The sequence below is a fragment of the Procambarus clarkii genome, chromosome 61 (assembly GCF_040958095.1).
Source record: "Procambarus clarkii isolate CNS0578487 chromosome 61, FALCON_Pclarkii_2.0, whole genome shotgun sequence".
In the NCBI taxonomy this organism is placed as follows: Eukaryota; Metazoa; Arthropoda; class Malacostraca; order Decapoda; family Cambaridae; genus Procambarus; species Procambarus clarkii.
The window spans coordinates 21166408-21181162 of record NC_091210.1 but is presented as its reverse complement, the minus strand read 5'-3'; the positions used below and the strand labels follow the sequence as shown (position 1 = coordinate 21181162).

The 14755-nt window shown below is 39.1% G+C and overlaps 1 protein-coding gene across 2 annotated transcripts in view; it reads left to right on the top strand.

The window, feature by feature from the left end:
• The first annotated feature begins 275 nt into the window (after positions 1-275).
• The window catches only part of LOC138354038 (cell adhesion molecule 2-like), a 176773-nt gene continuing 162293 nt past the window's right edge, over positions 276-14755 (top strand). For both annotated transcript variants that reach the window (XM_069307753.1, XM_069307752.1), the window contains exon 1: positions 276-871. In XM_069307753.1, the coding sequence (XP_069163854.1) occupies positions 820-871 (52 nt within the window). In that variant the 5' untranslated portion in view covers positions 276-819. The remainder of the gene's footprint in view (positions 872-14755) is intronic.

Here is a 14755-nt window from a genome sequence, read left to right as displayed (position 1 = left end):
TGTGTGTTACGTATCTTTGCGTTCAAAGGCGATACAAGTTAGTGAAATCTTGTTCAGTCTGGCAAAGAAAACGAAAATGTTCTGGGCGATTAAATTATAAGTTCAGAGAGACAACTCGAGTCGTAGCAGTACATGTCAGAGAAAATGATTAAGCCGGACAAAAGTACCTTAACATATATGGTGAACAAACCGACCTTGCTTCACCCTATTCGTGACCCAGGAAAAACGCGCAGCGCGAGGTGTTTGACGGCGGGAGAGTTCAGTGTGTGGGCAGGTGTGGTGGGAGGCGGACGTACTCGCCGTCCTGAGCTGAGTCTCTCACTGAGCTGGCTGGCTCACACGGATATTGCTCTCCCTCTCCAAATGTCACATATGTGAACCGCTGAATTCACCTTGTGCTGAACACCTTGTTCCTGGATGTTATCAATGTTTCGGGTAGTTTGTGAAGAGAGAGAAAGACTGTTTCCATGAAAATTCAAGCATGATAGGACTTTATCAACTTAAAAAATAAACATTTGTTTATTGAAATCCATAAATCTCCCACATTTTGTTAGTAATTATTTGTGAAAATGGGGTAAAGAATTCATGAAGGATCCTAAGAAACATTGCAAGGTTGAAGACGTACAACAGGTGCGCAGCGAAGTGAGGAGAGAAGCACAATAATTCCATCAGGGATAAAGATAGAAAAGACGTCTATCAACAATACCGAGAAAGGAAAATAAACGGAAAAAAATGTATTGTTGCCGGACTCTTCTCTGAATACACCGAGGCTGTGAAGAGTGTTCATGTAGAGTAAGAGATTGATAAACAACTCGTATCATGTTTTGCTTCAGGAGAGTGCTGACTATCCTCCTGTTGCACTATACAGCAGGTAGGTCATTCACCACCACCATACCCTCCTATAGTTTTGTTATTCATTATTGATCAAAATTCATTGAACGGCCTGCCGCACTACCAACAGGTAGGTCCTTCAAGAGAATCCAACTCATCTGTACTAGTAATAGTGACTCATGCACCAGTATAGGTTAGGTCCTTCACCATGTCTGTTTGTTTGTCTGTTTAAAGCTGCCAGTCACGCGATTGGGGCTAGTCTTAGCCAAATTGGCAGAGGGGAATGGTCTGTGGTGCGGGACGGACATAGGGTGGTCGGGATTGCCAGAATTCAAGAGGAAACAGCGAGTCAAGGTCACATTCAAACCCCCAAGACGAGGTTTTGCACTGTCCGCCAGCTACGAAGTTAAATATTTTCCAAACAAACTTTAAACCAAAAAATCCTAAAGTAATACACAATTATTCACTGATGGCGGGTAAATTAACATAAATTTTCTATTGTCAACAATTTACCCAAACTAGCATAAAACCGACAATTCTTCTGCAGCTTCAAAGTTTCGTAAGGGACAACCAGTTACCAGAGTAAAGAGTAACTATTCTTTTACTAGTATTTCACACCACTGAGCTCCTCTCTGAGGCGTCTAACCACACATTAGACAGATAGATAGTGACTGAATCAAATAGATAGAGACAAAGAGACAGGCAAAAAGTAGAGACAGAGGACGAGACATTGGCAGAGAGAGACAGACGCACATAGACTCTTGTCAAATAGTTGGTTAGATAAATGGATGAATATATGAATGAGTAGATGGATATAATGATAGATAGGGGGTAACCAACACAACACCTGTACCCCCTATTAGACTATTTTACAGGAACTTCTTTTCCACAGCTCATAAAACGGAGGAAAGGGTCCTGAAAGATATTGTTAATAGAAACGTTATCCCTACAGACAAAAAACAGAGGATACAACTGACGATTTACTATAAAACCAGGAAAACGGCCAGCCTACTCATGAGAAACTCTCCAGACACAAAGCAAAACGCTTTAAAAGAGACCAACGTCGTCTATGCCTTCAAATGCCCTCTTGGGGACTGTAAGCTCCAAAAAACCCAGTATATAGGCAAGACAACAACATCTCTTTCTAGGCGTTTAACGATGCATAAACAACAGGGCTCCATTAAGGAACATATAATCTCTTCCCACAACCAAACCATCGCCAGAGAAATCCTAGTAAACGACACAGAAATCATCGATAGATACAGCGATAGCAGGCGGCTTGACGTTTGCGAGGCACTGCACATTAAAAAGTCAACACCAGCAATCAACAGCCAATTAATGCACAACTATATTCTACCCACCTCAAGACTCCGCTCCAATATAGAAGCATCAAGAAATATGGACCAATAGGCTTTCTACAAACACTTCTATTCAATACCCATTGTTTGTGTTCTGTCTTGTGTTGATGAATTTAATACCCTATTAAATACCACCTCACCCCATCCACCTCACTCAAATGTAGATATAAACAAATCGGAGATGTGTAAGTTCTATTCAGTTGTGTATGTGTAACTAAAGTCTTTGAAAATGTAATAAGTTTTACGAAACGCGCTCAAGTGTCGCGTCAGACTAGAAATATAAAATGAATTTTGGAGAATTGATTTTTGAATTACCACCAACAGTGAAAAGAAATGTACGAAAGTTTGAGAAAATTCGTGTTAGAATTATTAATCTTACTTTTTCGGTCATATTTAATAATATATATATATATATATATATATATATATATATATATATATATATATATATATATATATATATATATATATATATATATATATATATATATATATATTTATATATATATATATATATATATATATATATATATATATATATATATATATATATATATTTGTATGTTTGTGTGTGAGTGTGTGTGTGTGTGTACTCACCTAGTTGTACTCACCTAGTTGTGTTTGCTGGAGTTGAGCTCTGGCTCTTTGGTCCCACCTCTGAACTGTCAATCAATGTGTGTGTGTGTGTGTGTGTGTGTGTGTGTGTGTGTGTGTGTGTGTGTGTGTGTGTGTGTGTGTGTGTGTGTGTGTGTGTGTGTCACGAAATCACGAAAACTAATACGTGATAAAAAATGTGACAGTGTCAGACCACTGTCTGCAACTTCCCAAGCAATACCATGGAGGAAGAATTGAAACAGTAATTTCCTTAAGTACTTTAGTGTATTAATACATCTTCAAAAGGATTCCTTCTGAAGATATATTAATATACGAAATTACTTGAGGAAATTCCTGTTATAATTCTTCCTCCGTGGTCTATGTATGTATGTATGTATGTATGTATGTATGTATGTATGTATGTATGTATGTATGTATGTATGTATGTATGTATGTATGTATGTATGAGTTGTTGCTTATGTTGAGTTCCCCCCTCCCACCCCCCTCCAGCGTCGAATTAAGGTGTAGCCCCACAACAAACTGACAAGCTCCTGAGTACCTATATACTGCTAGGTGAATTGGTGCATTAGATGATAGGAAACGCTCCCAGGTACGTCTCTCCCGCCAGAAATTAATGGGTGGGTCTGAGCCTGGAATTCTCGATTGTGATTCGGGAACGAAGTCGACTGTACTACTTCACCACAGCAGCAACACCCAGCACAGCAGCCTTCACTACACCATCAACACCCAGCACAGCAGCCTTCACTACACCATCAACACCCAGCACAGCAGCCTTCACGACACCATCAACACCCAGCACAGCAGCCTTCACGACACTATCAACACCCAGCACAGCAGCCTTCACTACACCATCAACACCCAGCACAGCAGCCTTCACTACACCATCAACACCCAACACAGCAGCCTTCACTACACCATCAACACTAAGCACAGCAGCCTTCACTACACCATCAACACCCAACACAGCAGCCTTCACTACACCATCAATACCCAGCACAGCAGCCTTCACGACACCATCAACACCCAGCACAGCAGCCTTCACTACACCATCAACACCCAGCACAGCAGCCTTCACGGCACCATCAACACCCAGCACAGCAGCCTTCACTACACCATCAACACCCAGCACAGCAGCCTTCACTACACCATCAACACCCAGCACAGCAGCCTTCACTACACCATCAACACTAAGCACAGCAGCCTTCACTACACCATCAACACCCAACACAGCAGCCTTCACTACACCATCAACACCCAACACAGCAGCCTTCACTACACCATCAACACCCAACACAGCAGCCTTCACTACACCATCAACACCCAACACAGCAGCCTTCACTACACCATCAACACCCAACACAGCAGCCTTCACTATCCCAACAGCACCCATCACAGCAGCCTTCACTACACCATCAACACCCAACACAGCAGCCTTCACTACACCATCAACACCCAACACAGCAGCCTTCACTATCCCAACAGCACCCATCACAGCAGCCTTCACTACACCATCAACACCCAACACAGCAGCCTTCACTACACCATCAACACCCAACACAGCAGCCTTCACTACACCATCAACACCCATCACAGCAGCCTTCACTACACCATCAACACCCAACACAGCAGCCTTCACTACACCATCAACACCCAACACAGCAGCCTTCACTACACCATCAACACCCATCACAGCAGCCTTCACTACACCATCAACACCCAACACAGCAGCCTTCACTATCCCAACAGCACCCATCACAGCAGCCTTTACTAACTCAACATCCAGCCTTGAGTTCATCTCCTGGCGTCTTCTCATGGATGCTGCATCATGACAGCTGTTGAGTGTGTTTACGAGCGGGTTGGGGCCGATACAAGTATATGTCTAACATATGTTTGGAGCGCGACGCTTCTGTTGCTGCTGGTGATGAGGGTTTTATTGGATACAAATCTCCTGTTAGTTGTTTGTCGGAAATTTAATGGGAAACGATGTCTTTGCTTGGGGTGGTGGAGTATGTAGTGAGGCACTATGTCAATGTTGGTGGTAATGTGGGATTTACTGAGGCTCAACGTTCCTGCTGGCAGTGATGGGGATTCAATGTGGCACAGCGCTTCCGAGAGGTGGTGGGAAATTTATGGGGCACTAACCTGCAGCTGGTAGTTGTGGCGTGGTATCAATTGGTCACGATGCTTCTGCTCAAGTTGGTCTGTTTGGGGATCGATGCTCCTTGTCGGAGAGAAAGCTTTGTTTACGTTTCTTGTAAAGCTGACAGGAATAAGCCTAACATGTAATAGTTTATTATTTGTGCAAATAGTTTCTGGTTATGTATACAGGAGTCATTCAGAATAGGCAGAGATTGTGTATGAGGAAGAGAAAGATAACAGCAGAACTGCCTGTACTGCACTTACTGTGTTACCGGATCGAATAATCGCTCACTGAGATTGTTAGTTACTCTGTCTAGCTCAGATCTATGAGTGGTTGCAACCAGCTCTCGCACAAGATAGCACTTATATAACTTATTGCTTATAGTCACTATTTCTCTTATAAATAAGTATATATTGTGACATGTTCCAAGCCATATTTTTTTCAAGGCACTAACTTTTTCTCTCAGTTTTATTAAACAATAGAGATGTTATACAAAATTTGACAATATCCTGAGTTACTTTACAATTTATTTAAATATTTTAGTTTTCTTTTATTATTTTTGTAAAACTGTAATATCAATATAGGTATAGATTCAGTATTAATTGTAATATCTTAACATACTAAGAAGGTTAGGTTAGGTTGTGGTTATCTATTCAGCTTTTCAAGGTAAACTCAAATATTCACAATAAATTTATATCTGTCATATACACTTATTCATAAGCAAGATATTGACTATAAGCAAGTGCGAGAACAGGTTGGTGTCGAAGCGCTTAGTACACTTCTGGATATGTATTGAGCTACTTGGGACATACGGAACAAAAATTAAATTTTCTTACAATAATATAAAAATTCGCAGTTTTTAAATTTCACCCGCGTCATTTAGTAATTTATTGTCGTACAACTCTATTGAAAAGGAAATGATGCTCCGAATTTCTATTTCATCTAATTACCTTGCGTTTCATGATATTTTTATTGAAAGCATATTAGCTTCCTTCTCAAAAAGTTCATCATATGTGAATTTTATAGTTTTTTTTAACATCTAAGGTAAACCGTTCTTCTCGTTTCTTGAAATAAAACGAGTTTATTCCTGGAGTCTTTCTTCAGAGGATATTTCTTATTGGAGCAATTAGTTAAGTCAGCTTTCTTTGATCTTTCAAGCTTATATAAATATTTTCTGTAATTAGGAGCCCAAAATTGAATAGGATATTCCATGGGAGGTCTGACCAAGGAGACATAGAAAGTCACTACGGTCTAGAATTAGATTTTTTTATATGAACACAGTATTTTGTTAGCTCTTACGCTCTCGGCCAGATAATGATTTGTCTATTTCAGATCACATTAGAAAACAACTCGAAGAAGAGAGAAAAAGAGAGGGCGCGAGAGAGAGGGAGAGAGAGAGAGAGAGAGAGAGAGAGAGAGAGAGAGAGAGAGAGAGAGAGAGAGAGGGAGAGGGAGAGAGAGAGAGAGAGAGAGAGAGAGAGAGAGAGAGAGAGAGAGAGAGAGAGAGAGAGAGGGAGAGGGAGAGAGAGAGAGAGAGAGAGAGAGAGAGAGAGAGAGAGAGAGAGAGAGAGAGAGAGAGAGAGAGAGAGAGAGAGAGAGAGAGAGAGAGGGAGAGGGAGAGAGAGAGAGAGAGAGAGAGAGAGAGAGAGAGAGAGAGAGAGAGAGAGAGAGAGAGAGAGAGAGAGAGAGAGAGAGAGAGAGAGAGAGAGAGAGAGAGAGAGAGAGAGAAACTAATCGGGAATTAAGTAAATAGAGTTTGATAAATAAGAAGAAAAATTGGTGAACAAAGAAATACAAGGAGCACAATAATTATAGTGAACATAATTGAAACTGAAGACTAAGACGAACTGAAGAAAAGAATTCACACTGGAGACAGATCATGACCTAAATATGTTATCCCTAATTATCGATCTCGTTATATTTTAACAAATTACTACAAGTGGATTTTTATGTAAAGACACAATAAAGTTTCCATTTATCAACTAATCCCAAAGAAGGGTTTAGTTATATGGTCGGATGGAAATTGCTCCAGTTGATCCTAATTAGTGGATCATAAAATTCATTATTTTTGTAAACGTTTAAATTAAATGACCATCTGTTATGCACTCTAATTAGGCATAAGATAATACACAACTGACATGATTCTAAATATTTACCGAATTACTTGATATCATATATCCACCACAGGAGATATCAAGAGTTATTATGTCTCAAATATCAAGAGATATCAACAGTGGCGTTGTACAGCTTCTTGTATTAAAGAAACTGTTGTTCAACTTGCATATCTCGGGTGTGTTTGTGTTTTTAACTGCAGGTGCTACAAGGCGAGGGTTATAATATATTTTCGCTTTGTTGTTAATGAAAAAGGCCCGAGCGTTAGAAGAGGGTAGTGAGGCGTAGTTTACTGATGCGCAGTGAAAGTACAGTGAAGGATACGCAGTGGAAGGTGCAGTGTAGTGGAGGGATGTGCAGTTGCGGAGTGTGTAGTGGAGGGATGTGCAGCAAGGGAGTGTGTAGTGGAGGGATGTGCAGCAGCGGAGTGTGTAGTGGAGGGATGTGCAGCAGCGGAGTGTGTAGTGGAGGGATGTGCAGCAGCGGAGTGTGTAGTGGAGGGATGTGCAGCAAGGGAGTGTGTAGTGGAGGGATGTGCAGCAGCGGAGTGTGTAGTGGAGGGATGTGCAGCAAGGGAGTGTGTAGTGGAGGGATGTGCAGCAAGGGAGTGTGTAGTGGAGGGATGTGCAGCAGCGGAGTGTGTAGTGGAGAGATGTGCAGCAGCGGAGTGTGTAGTGGAGGGATGTGCAGCAGCGGAGTGTGTAGTGGAGGGATGTGCAGCAAGGGAGTGTGTAGTGGAGGGATGTGCAGCAGAGATAAGCTTATGATTGCATGCGGCAAAAAGAGAATAGCAAGACAAATGTATTAGAGGAAACACAGAGTATGTAAGAGAATATATTACGTATGATGAAGATGCGATAATAATGACGAGAGACACAGGGAAAATATTATATTTATGTTTATTTTATTCATACTAAGAATAGTTCTTACATTCTTGTACAGTCACTAGTACGCAGAGAGTTTCAGGCAGGTTCTTAATCATAATGTCCTCCTGAACATGGCCTGCCAAATCGTTTAACAACCAGGTACTAATTCAATGCTGTGTGAACAGAAACTACGGTTAAGAATTGGCGCCCAGACCAATTCCTGGCCAGCATACGAACCCAGTCAAAGGCGCTCGCAAAGCTCCGGGTGAATGTTTTACCACTTCGCCACTGGGACTCCAAGACTACATATAATAAATACATATGAGACCAATATGCGACTGAACAAATGTAAACAGGGACTGCATATTGCGGTGTTCTAGCGGGTCCCAATCTTTCTGAAGCAAGTCTTTGCGACCTGTTCCAGCACACTTGCCCGCCTTCCACGGCCCAAAGAAATCTTGTGTGGTCATGTACAGCCATATTTTTGGCCAGCGTTGGCCCTTTTGCCACCCAACATGCTCAGGTAAACCACGTCCGCTTGATGGGAAGACTCACAACAGGTTTACTCTCTCTTGGGTGACAGCAGTTAACTTTATCTTCACTATCATACAGCAGTATTGTCTCATCTCTACTCACACGGGTGAAGAGGAGTGGCCACGGGTGGAGAGGAGTGGCCACGGGGGGAGAGGAGTGGCCACGGGGGGAGAGGAGTGGCCACGGGGGGAGAGGAGTGGCCACGGGTGGAGAGGAGTGGCCACGGGGGGAGAGGAGTGGCCACGGGGGGAGAGGAGTGGCCACGGGTGGAGAGGAGAGGCCATAGTGTGAGACAGGAGACAAATAAGCGTGAGAAATGTCAATAAGAACTTTCTATGCAGAAGAGTCTCAAACAAATGAGATTGGCTTCGAGTAAAGATTGAAGTGGATTATAAAACTTTATAAGGATTGAAGAGGACAGCTTAATGAAGCGGTTAACAAATTATTACATGGAAAAATGAGAAATATTATTGACCAGTAGCTCGAGTATCGTGACTTTTTAATACATGGAGTTGTACACATCTAGAAGAGTATCTAAAGATACTCGCACACACGAAGGACAGAAGCATATAGTAAGATGAATAAAAACAGTCTGGCAAGATACTTAGGGTGAGCGAGGGTGTAAGAGCTTTGGTTTACCATAACATTTGAATAACAGTCACGAGGGGTTTTCGGTAAGAGAACCGAGAGGAGAACATAATGAAACTTAACATCAAAACAGTAGGTGTGTTCTGTCTTTTCCCATTGATATGTGTCTTGTAACCTCACCCAAAAATTTAGTTTCCTATCACCTCACCTAAAACCAAGATAAGCACGATCTGGGTATGTAAAATTGTCTTAGAAAATGTAAGAAGTGTTCTTGTGAAACGCTTCTGGGCGTCTGACCATAAATAAAATATGAAAATGAACATAGGAGAGTTAATTTTTCAACTACCCCCTGACTGTGAAGAAAAACATAAGAAATATTGAGAAGTTTCGTGTTAGAATTAGGGTGTGGAGTTTTCATTTCCATATATGCTTGGGGACCATTCAAGCTTCTTCGTATTTCTGTTGCTCACGTGGCCCCACTAAAATGAAGTGGTTTGATGAAATAGATATGCCCAAGATTACCGTCAAAGTGCCGCCGGGGGGGGGGGAGAGGGTGGTTAAATAGCTTCGCCTGTCACCTTCTTATGTGGGGTCACTGATGGTCGGGTGGATTAAAGCACCATGACACCAGTTGCAATGTACTCCTGGAGGTCCGGGTTCGAGTCACTTCTAGAGTGTGGAGTTTTCATTTGCATATATGCTTGGGGACCATTCAAACTTGTTCGCATATATATATATATATATATATATATATATATATATATATATATATATATATATATATATGTCGTACCTAGTAGCCAGAACGCACTTCTCAGCCTACTATGCAAGGGCTGATTTGTCTAATAAGCCAAGTTTTCGTGAATTAATACATTTTCTCTAATTTTTTTCTTATGAAAAGATAAAGCTACCCAATTCATTATGTATGAGGTCATTTTTTTTTATTGGAGTTAAAATTAACGTAGATATATGACCGAACCTAACCAACCCTACCTAACCTAACCTAACCTATCTTTATAGGTTAGGTTACGTTAGGTAGCCGAAAAAGTTAGGTTAGGTTAGCTTAGGGAGGTTAGGTAGTCGAAAAACAATTAATTCATGAAAACTCGGCTTATTGGGCAAATCGGGCCTTGCATAGTAGGCTGAGAAGTGCGTTCTGGCTACTAGGTACGACATATATATATATATATATATATATATATATATATATATATATATATATATATATATATATATATATATATATATATATATATATTTATATATATATATATATATATATATATATATATATATATATATATATATATTCGCATATATATATATAAACCAGGTAAAGGTTTTTAATCCTTCTCGGGCTTTGATTTTGTTAACTGAATGATGAAAATTGAATCTATTCACAAAGCGACGCCCTCACGTGTCAACGTTAACTAAACCTAGAGACACCAAGAAACATTGCGAGCACCCGGCACACAGCTGTGAGACTCATCACACCTCCCCACACGTGGGAAAGATTATAAACATCACATATACGAATATAGTATAAATCCCGAAGGTGCATTCAGCGATAATAATATTTACATTCACCGTTCTCGCGAGAAATGGCGTATAACTTTGCACATTTTAATCATAAGAGCTTCACCGATGAAGGCATAAAATACGCGATTAATCTCGTGCTCCCAGAACATAAAAAATTTAAGCCTCGTTAGTTAACTATTATAATTTACTCAAGGAGATAAAACTGCAGTACCTGGTCATAACGTAACACACATGCATTCTCACCTAACACACGTGTTGGACACACAGTCATACACAGAGACAGACATTCAGTCATACACAGAGACAGACATACAGTCATACACAGAGACAGACATACAGTCATACACAGAGACACTCTGACACATAACTGTGAAATGATGTAAACACTTTCCTAGCACCAAACAGTTGAATAAAGAGCATAACATCATCATTACTTGCGATATTGGCATATTAGGGACCCACCCAATATATATATATATATATATATATATATATATATATATATATATATATATATATATATATATATATATATATATATATATATATATATGGGTAAATTAAAGACATTTTATAAGGATAGAAGGAAACTTGTACAGAATTCAATCAATAATCTATGAGAATTATTATGGGCCCTCGGCCTTAATATACTTAAGGAGAGACAGTATTTTTAGAGACATGATAACGACATATAAGATTCAAGTGAAACAAAATGGTGAATAAAGTGGTTAGGGTTAGGATCAGTGTAATATATTATTGATGCAGGGAACATGAATGGAGATGACCAGGAGAAGAAATAGCAAAACGTAATATCATATGTTGTTATAAAAATACACATAAGAAGGTAGGTTTACTCACATAAAAACGTTTGATGTTTGATTCCAGGTGAGGAAAGGATCCGGAAAAAGAAGTTATTTAGAACAAAATTGATGATTAAACAGCGGTTAAGAGACAATAATTTTAACAATTGAATTCTTCTTAAATTTAGGAAAACAAAGGTTACAAAAGATTAATAAATTTCGTATATAATATTTAGGTCTTTAGTATAAAAAAAGGTTCAAGAGTTTCTTCGTCGATGATTTGCTTGTAAAATACAGTCTTAACCCTGGAAACACAAACCGAAACTGTCTCTATTTTCCGCTTGTTACAACTAGTAATAAAGTTGTTACATCTTGGCTTAACGTGTTTATGACGTATTAGAACGTTGTTACAACTTGCTATATTGGTTGTTATAACTGGTTAGGTGGTGTTAAAACTTGTTCGAACGTTGTACCAACGTCGTAGTTTCGGTGTGTGTTTGGCGGGAATTTACAAAACTATTCAGAGGTCTCGAACATGTATACATTTAATAATACCAGGTTCACCTTGTTATTGTTTTGAATTGTGTCCATAAATTGCATAATTTTATCATAGCCGAAATTTTTATTTAACGTTCGGTCTATAGATTTTTAACGAATGGTCTATATTCCTTAAACTCACACCAATATATCATTACAAATTCATTTAAAAGAATTATAAATTATTCACTACATATATTTGAAATATGAGATTTTTATGTAGTACTCAAAAGTACTAGTGAAAATATACCAAAACATTACTTGATTCACCTGTAAAGAGCGCAGACTCTTCAACCGGAGAATACATAGGTTGAAATTATGAATTTTAATGAAATCATCTTCTTGAGGTTATCTTGAGATGATTTCGGGGCTTTTTTTTTAGTGTCCCCGCGGCCCGGTCCTCGACCAGGCCTCCACCCCCAGGAAGCAGCCCGTGACAGCTGACTAACACCCAGGTACCTATTTTACTGCTAGGTAACAGGGGCATAGGGTGAAAGAAACTCTGCCCATTGTTTCTCGCCGGCGCCTGGGATCGAACCCAGGACCACAGGATCACAAATCCCGCGTGCTGTCCGCTCGGCCGACCGGCTCCCATCGACCGATCATATTCATGGACAGGTTACATTTTGTGTTTAAGCTGAGTACATCTAATAATGTTATTACAAACCAATTCTCCCTTTTGTCTATACTGAAAAGACGCTAGAAATTTACAATGCAAAATATAGCAATCATAATGATGTCTCCTGTATAACGGTTGCACGTCATTTATATATTTTGGAAACATGAATTATTCAAAAGATAATATTAATTCGCGCTCTTATTGAAGCAATTAAATTTAGGTTAGTTTAAACAATTCTCACAGATACGGCTGTCTGGACGCAATTTAATATGTGTATGTATTTATATTTAGGATTATACAACTTAAATATATATTTCATACCCTCATATTCTGATTAAACAATAAGGCTTATAAAGTGATAGTTCCGTAGTACACTAAATCTTCAAATATTCGAATTGATACAAGTTTTTTTTTTTTTAACATATTAGGTACATCTGCATTAGTGCAGCTACCCTAGACTATATGAAGTGGAGTACAGTGTGTCAAAAAAGCTAACTAGGTGATGCTAAAAAATCCCCATCACACAGGATGGTTAGTCATACAGAGGCATGTGATAAGCGGTCTGCACTGGCAGACTCCGGATGCATTTTGAGGATATCAACAACACAAGATTGAATAAGGTAGCAGTGGTAATACAAGTCCCCATCTCGCAGGATGGTTAGTCATACAGAGCCATGTGTTTAATAGCCTGCACTGGCAAATTTTGGGTATACTGTGAGGATATCTTCAAGAATACGAGAGTGAATAAAGTAATTGCAAAGCTCCAGGTACCTCATGCCAACTGGTCTGAAAGGTCTAATAACTGGGCATTCAGTGATGTAGTGCGGGAGATCATGCCGTAGTTCCTGCTCACAGAGTTTGCAACTGGAGTGCTCAGGATTGGGAGACCCGTCACCTGCAGCCACCTGCCACAGGTAACGGTAACCCAACCTGATCCTTGCAACCACTGTGTCGCACAGTCTAGTGGACGTTTTGTGCTGTCCATAGATGTAGGTTTCAAATCTGAACAAATCATAGCTTTTTATACTAGTACTTTCAGGTCGTTGGGAGTCAGTAAGTTCTTTCCTATCAGATCTGAATGTTTGGACCAATACAGTTTTGACAGCAGAGATGGGGATACCTAGATCTAATTCAACTTCAAACTTGTTACACGCTAATTTGGCTGCAATGTCTGTCTCATTATGATGGGTTATATTTATGTGTGAAGGTATCCATACAAAGGAGATTCGAGACGTGAATATAGATAAAGAGAAGAAATCTACGGTTCTCACGCAGCACATTTCACTATAAAAGCATGAACTTCATATTTACTGTTAAGCGAAAAAAGACTTATGAAAATTAAGGATTGCTCATCGCATTTTGGGCCGTGTGACCTTCATAAGACCAAAACATGAAGGATGAGAGTTAATGTGAGGAATTACAAATCTCCTATATGAGGTGAGATTGAATTAGATTAATTTACATTTCCAAGCAAGGCAAAGAGTGAAGGGAGACATGATTCAGGAATAGAAATGGATAAAGGGGTATAATAATTGAAATATAAATAGGTTATATATATGTAAATTATATATATATATATATATATATATATATATATATATATATATATATATATATATATATATATATATATATATATATATATATATATATATATATATATATATATATATATATAAAGACTTGAAAAATTGTCTCTGATTTTTAAGAAACTTAATATAAATTTGGTGTTCACTAATAGTACGATCAAATCCAATTTAATAAAAAACTCCCCTGATACAGCAGGTTGTGTGTATTCGATTCCCTGCAATGATTGTGATTCTGTGTACCTTGGACAAACAGGAAAGTCCTTACAATTGCGGTTGTCACAACATGCTTATAGTATTAAAACTGCCCAAACGTCTAATGCATTATATCTACATACGAGTTTATGCGATCACAATATTAACTGGAATGGGGCAAAAAGCATTACCAATTGTGGGGATTTCGTGGAACGGAATTTAATTAATTCTGCTCTAATCAGTCAGTGTCCAAATCTTCTTAATGTTAGTACTGGAATGTACAAACTTGATCCATTTTTAAGTTATGATATTACACAACAGTTTAAGAAAAAACTCTGATAGAGAGGCTTACAATGTCTCATTATAATTTTATATTCATATATTGTGTGTTCATGAGGCTTTTCTTTAATCTTTCATCCTTATTCTCTGACCGCT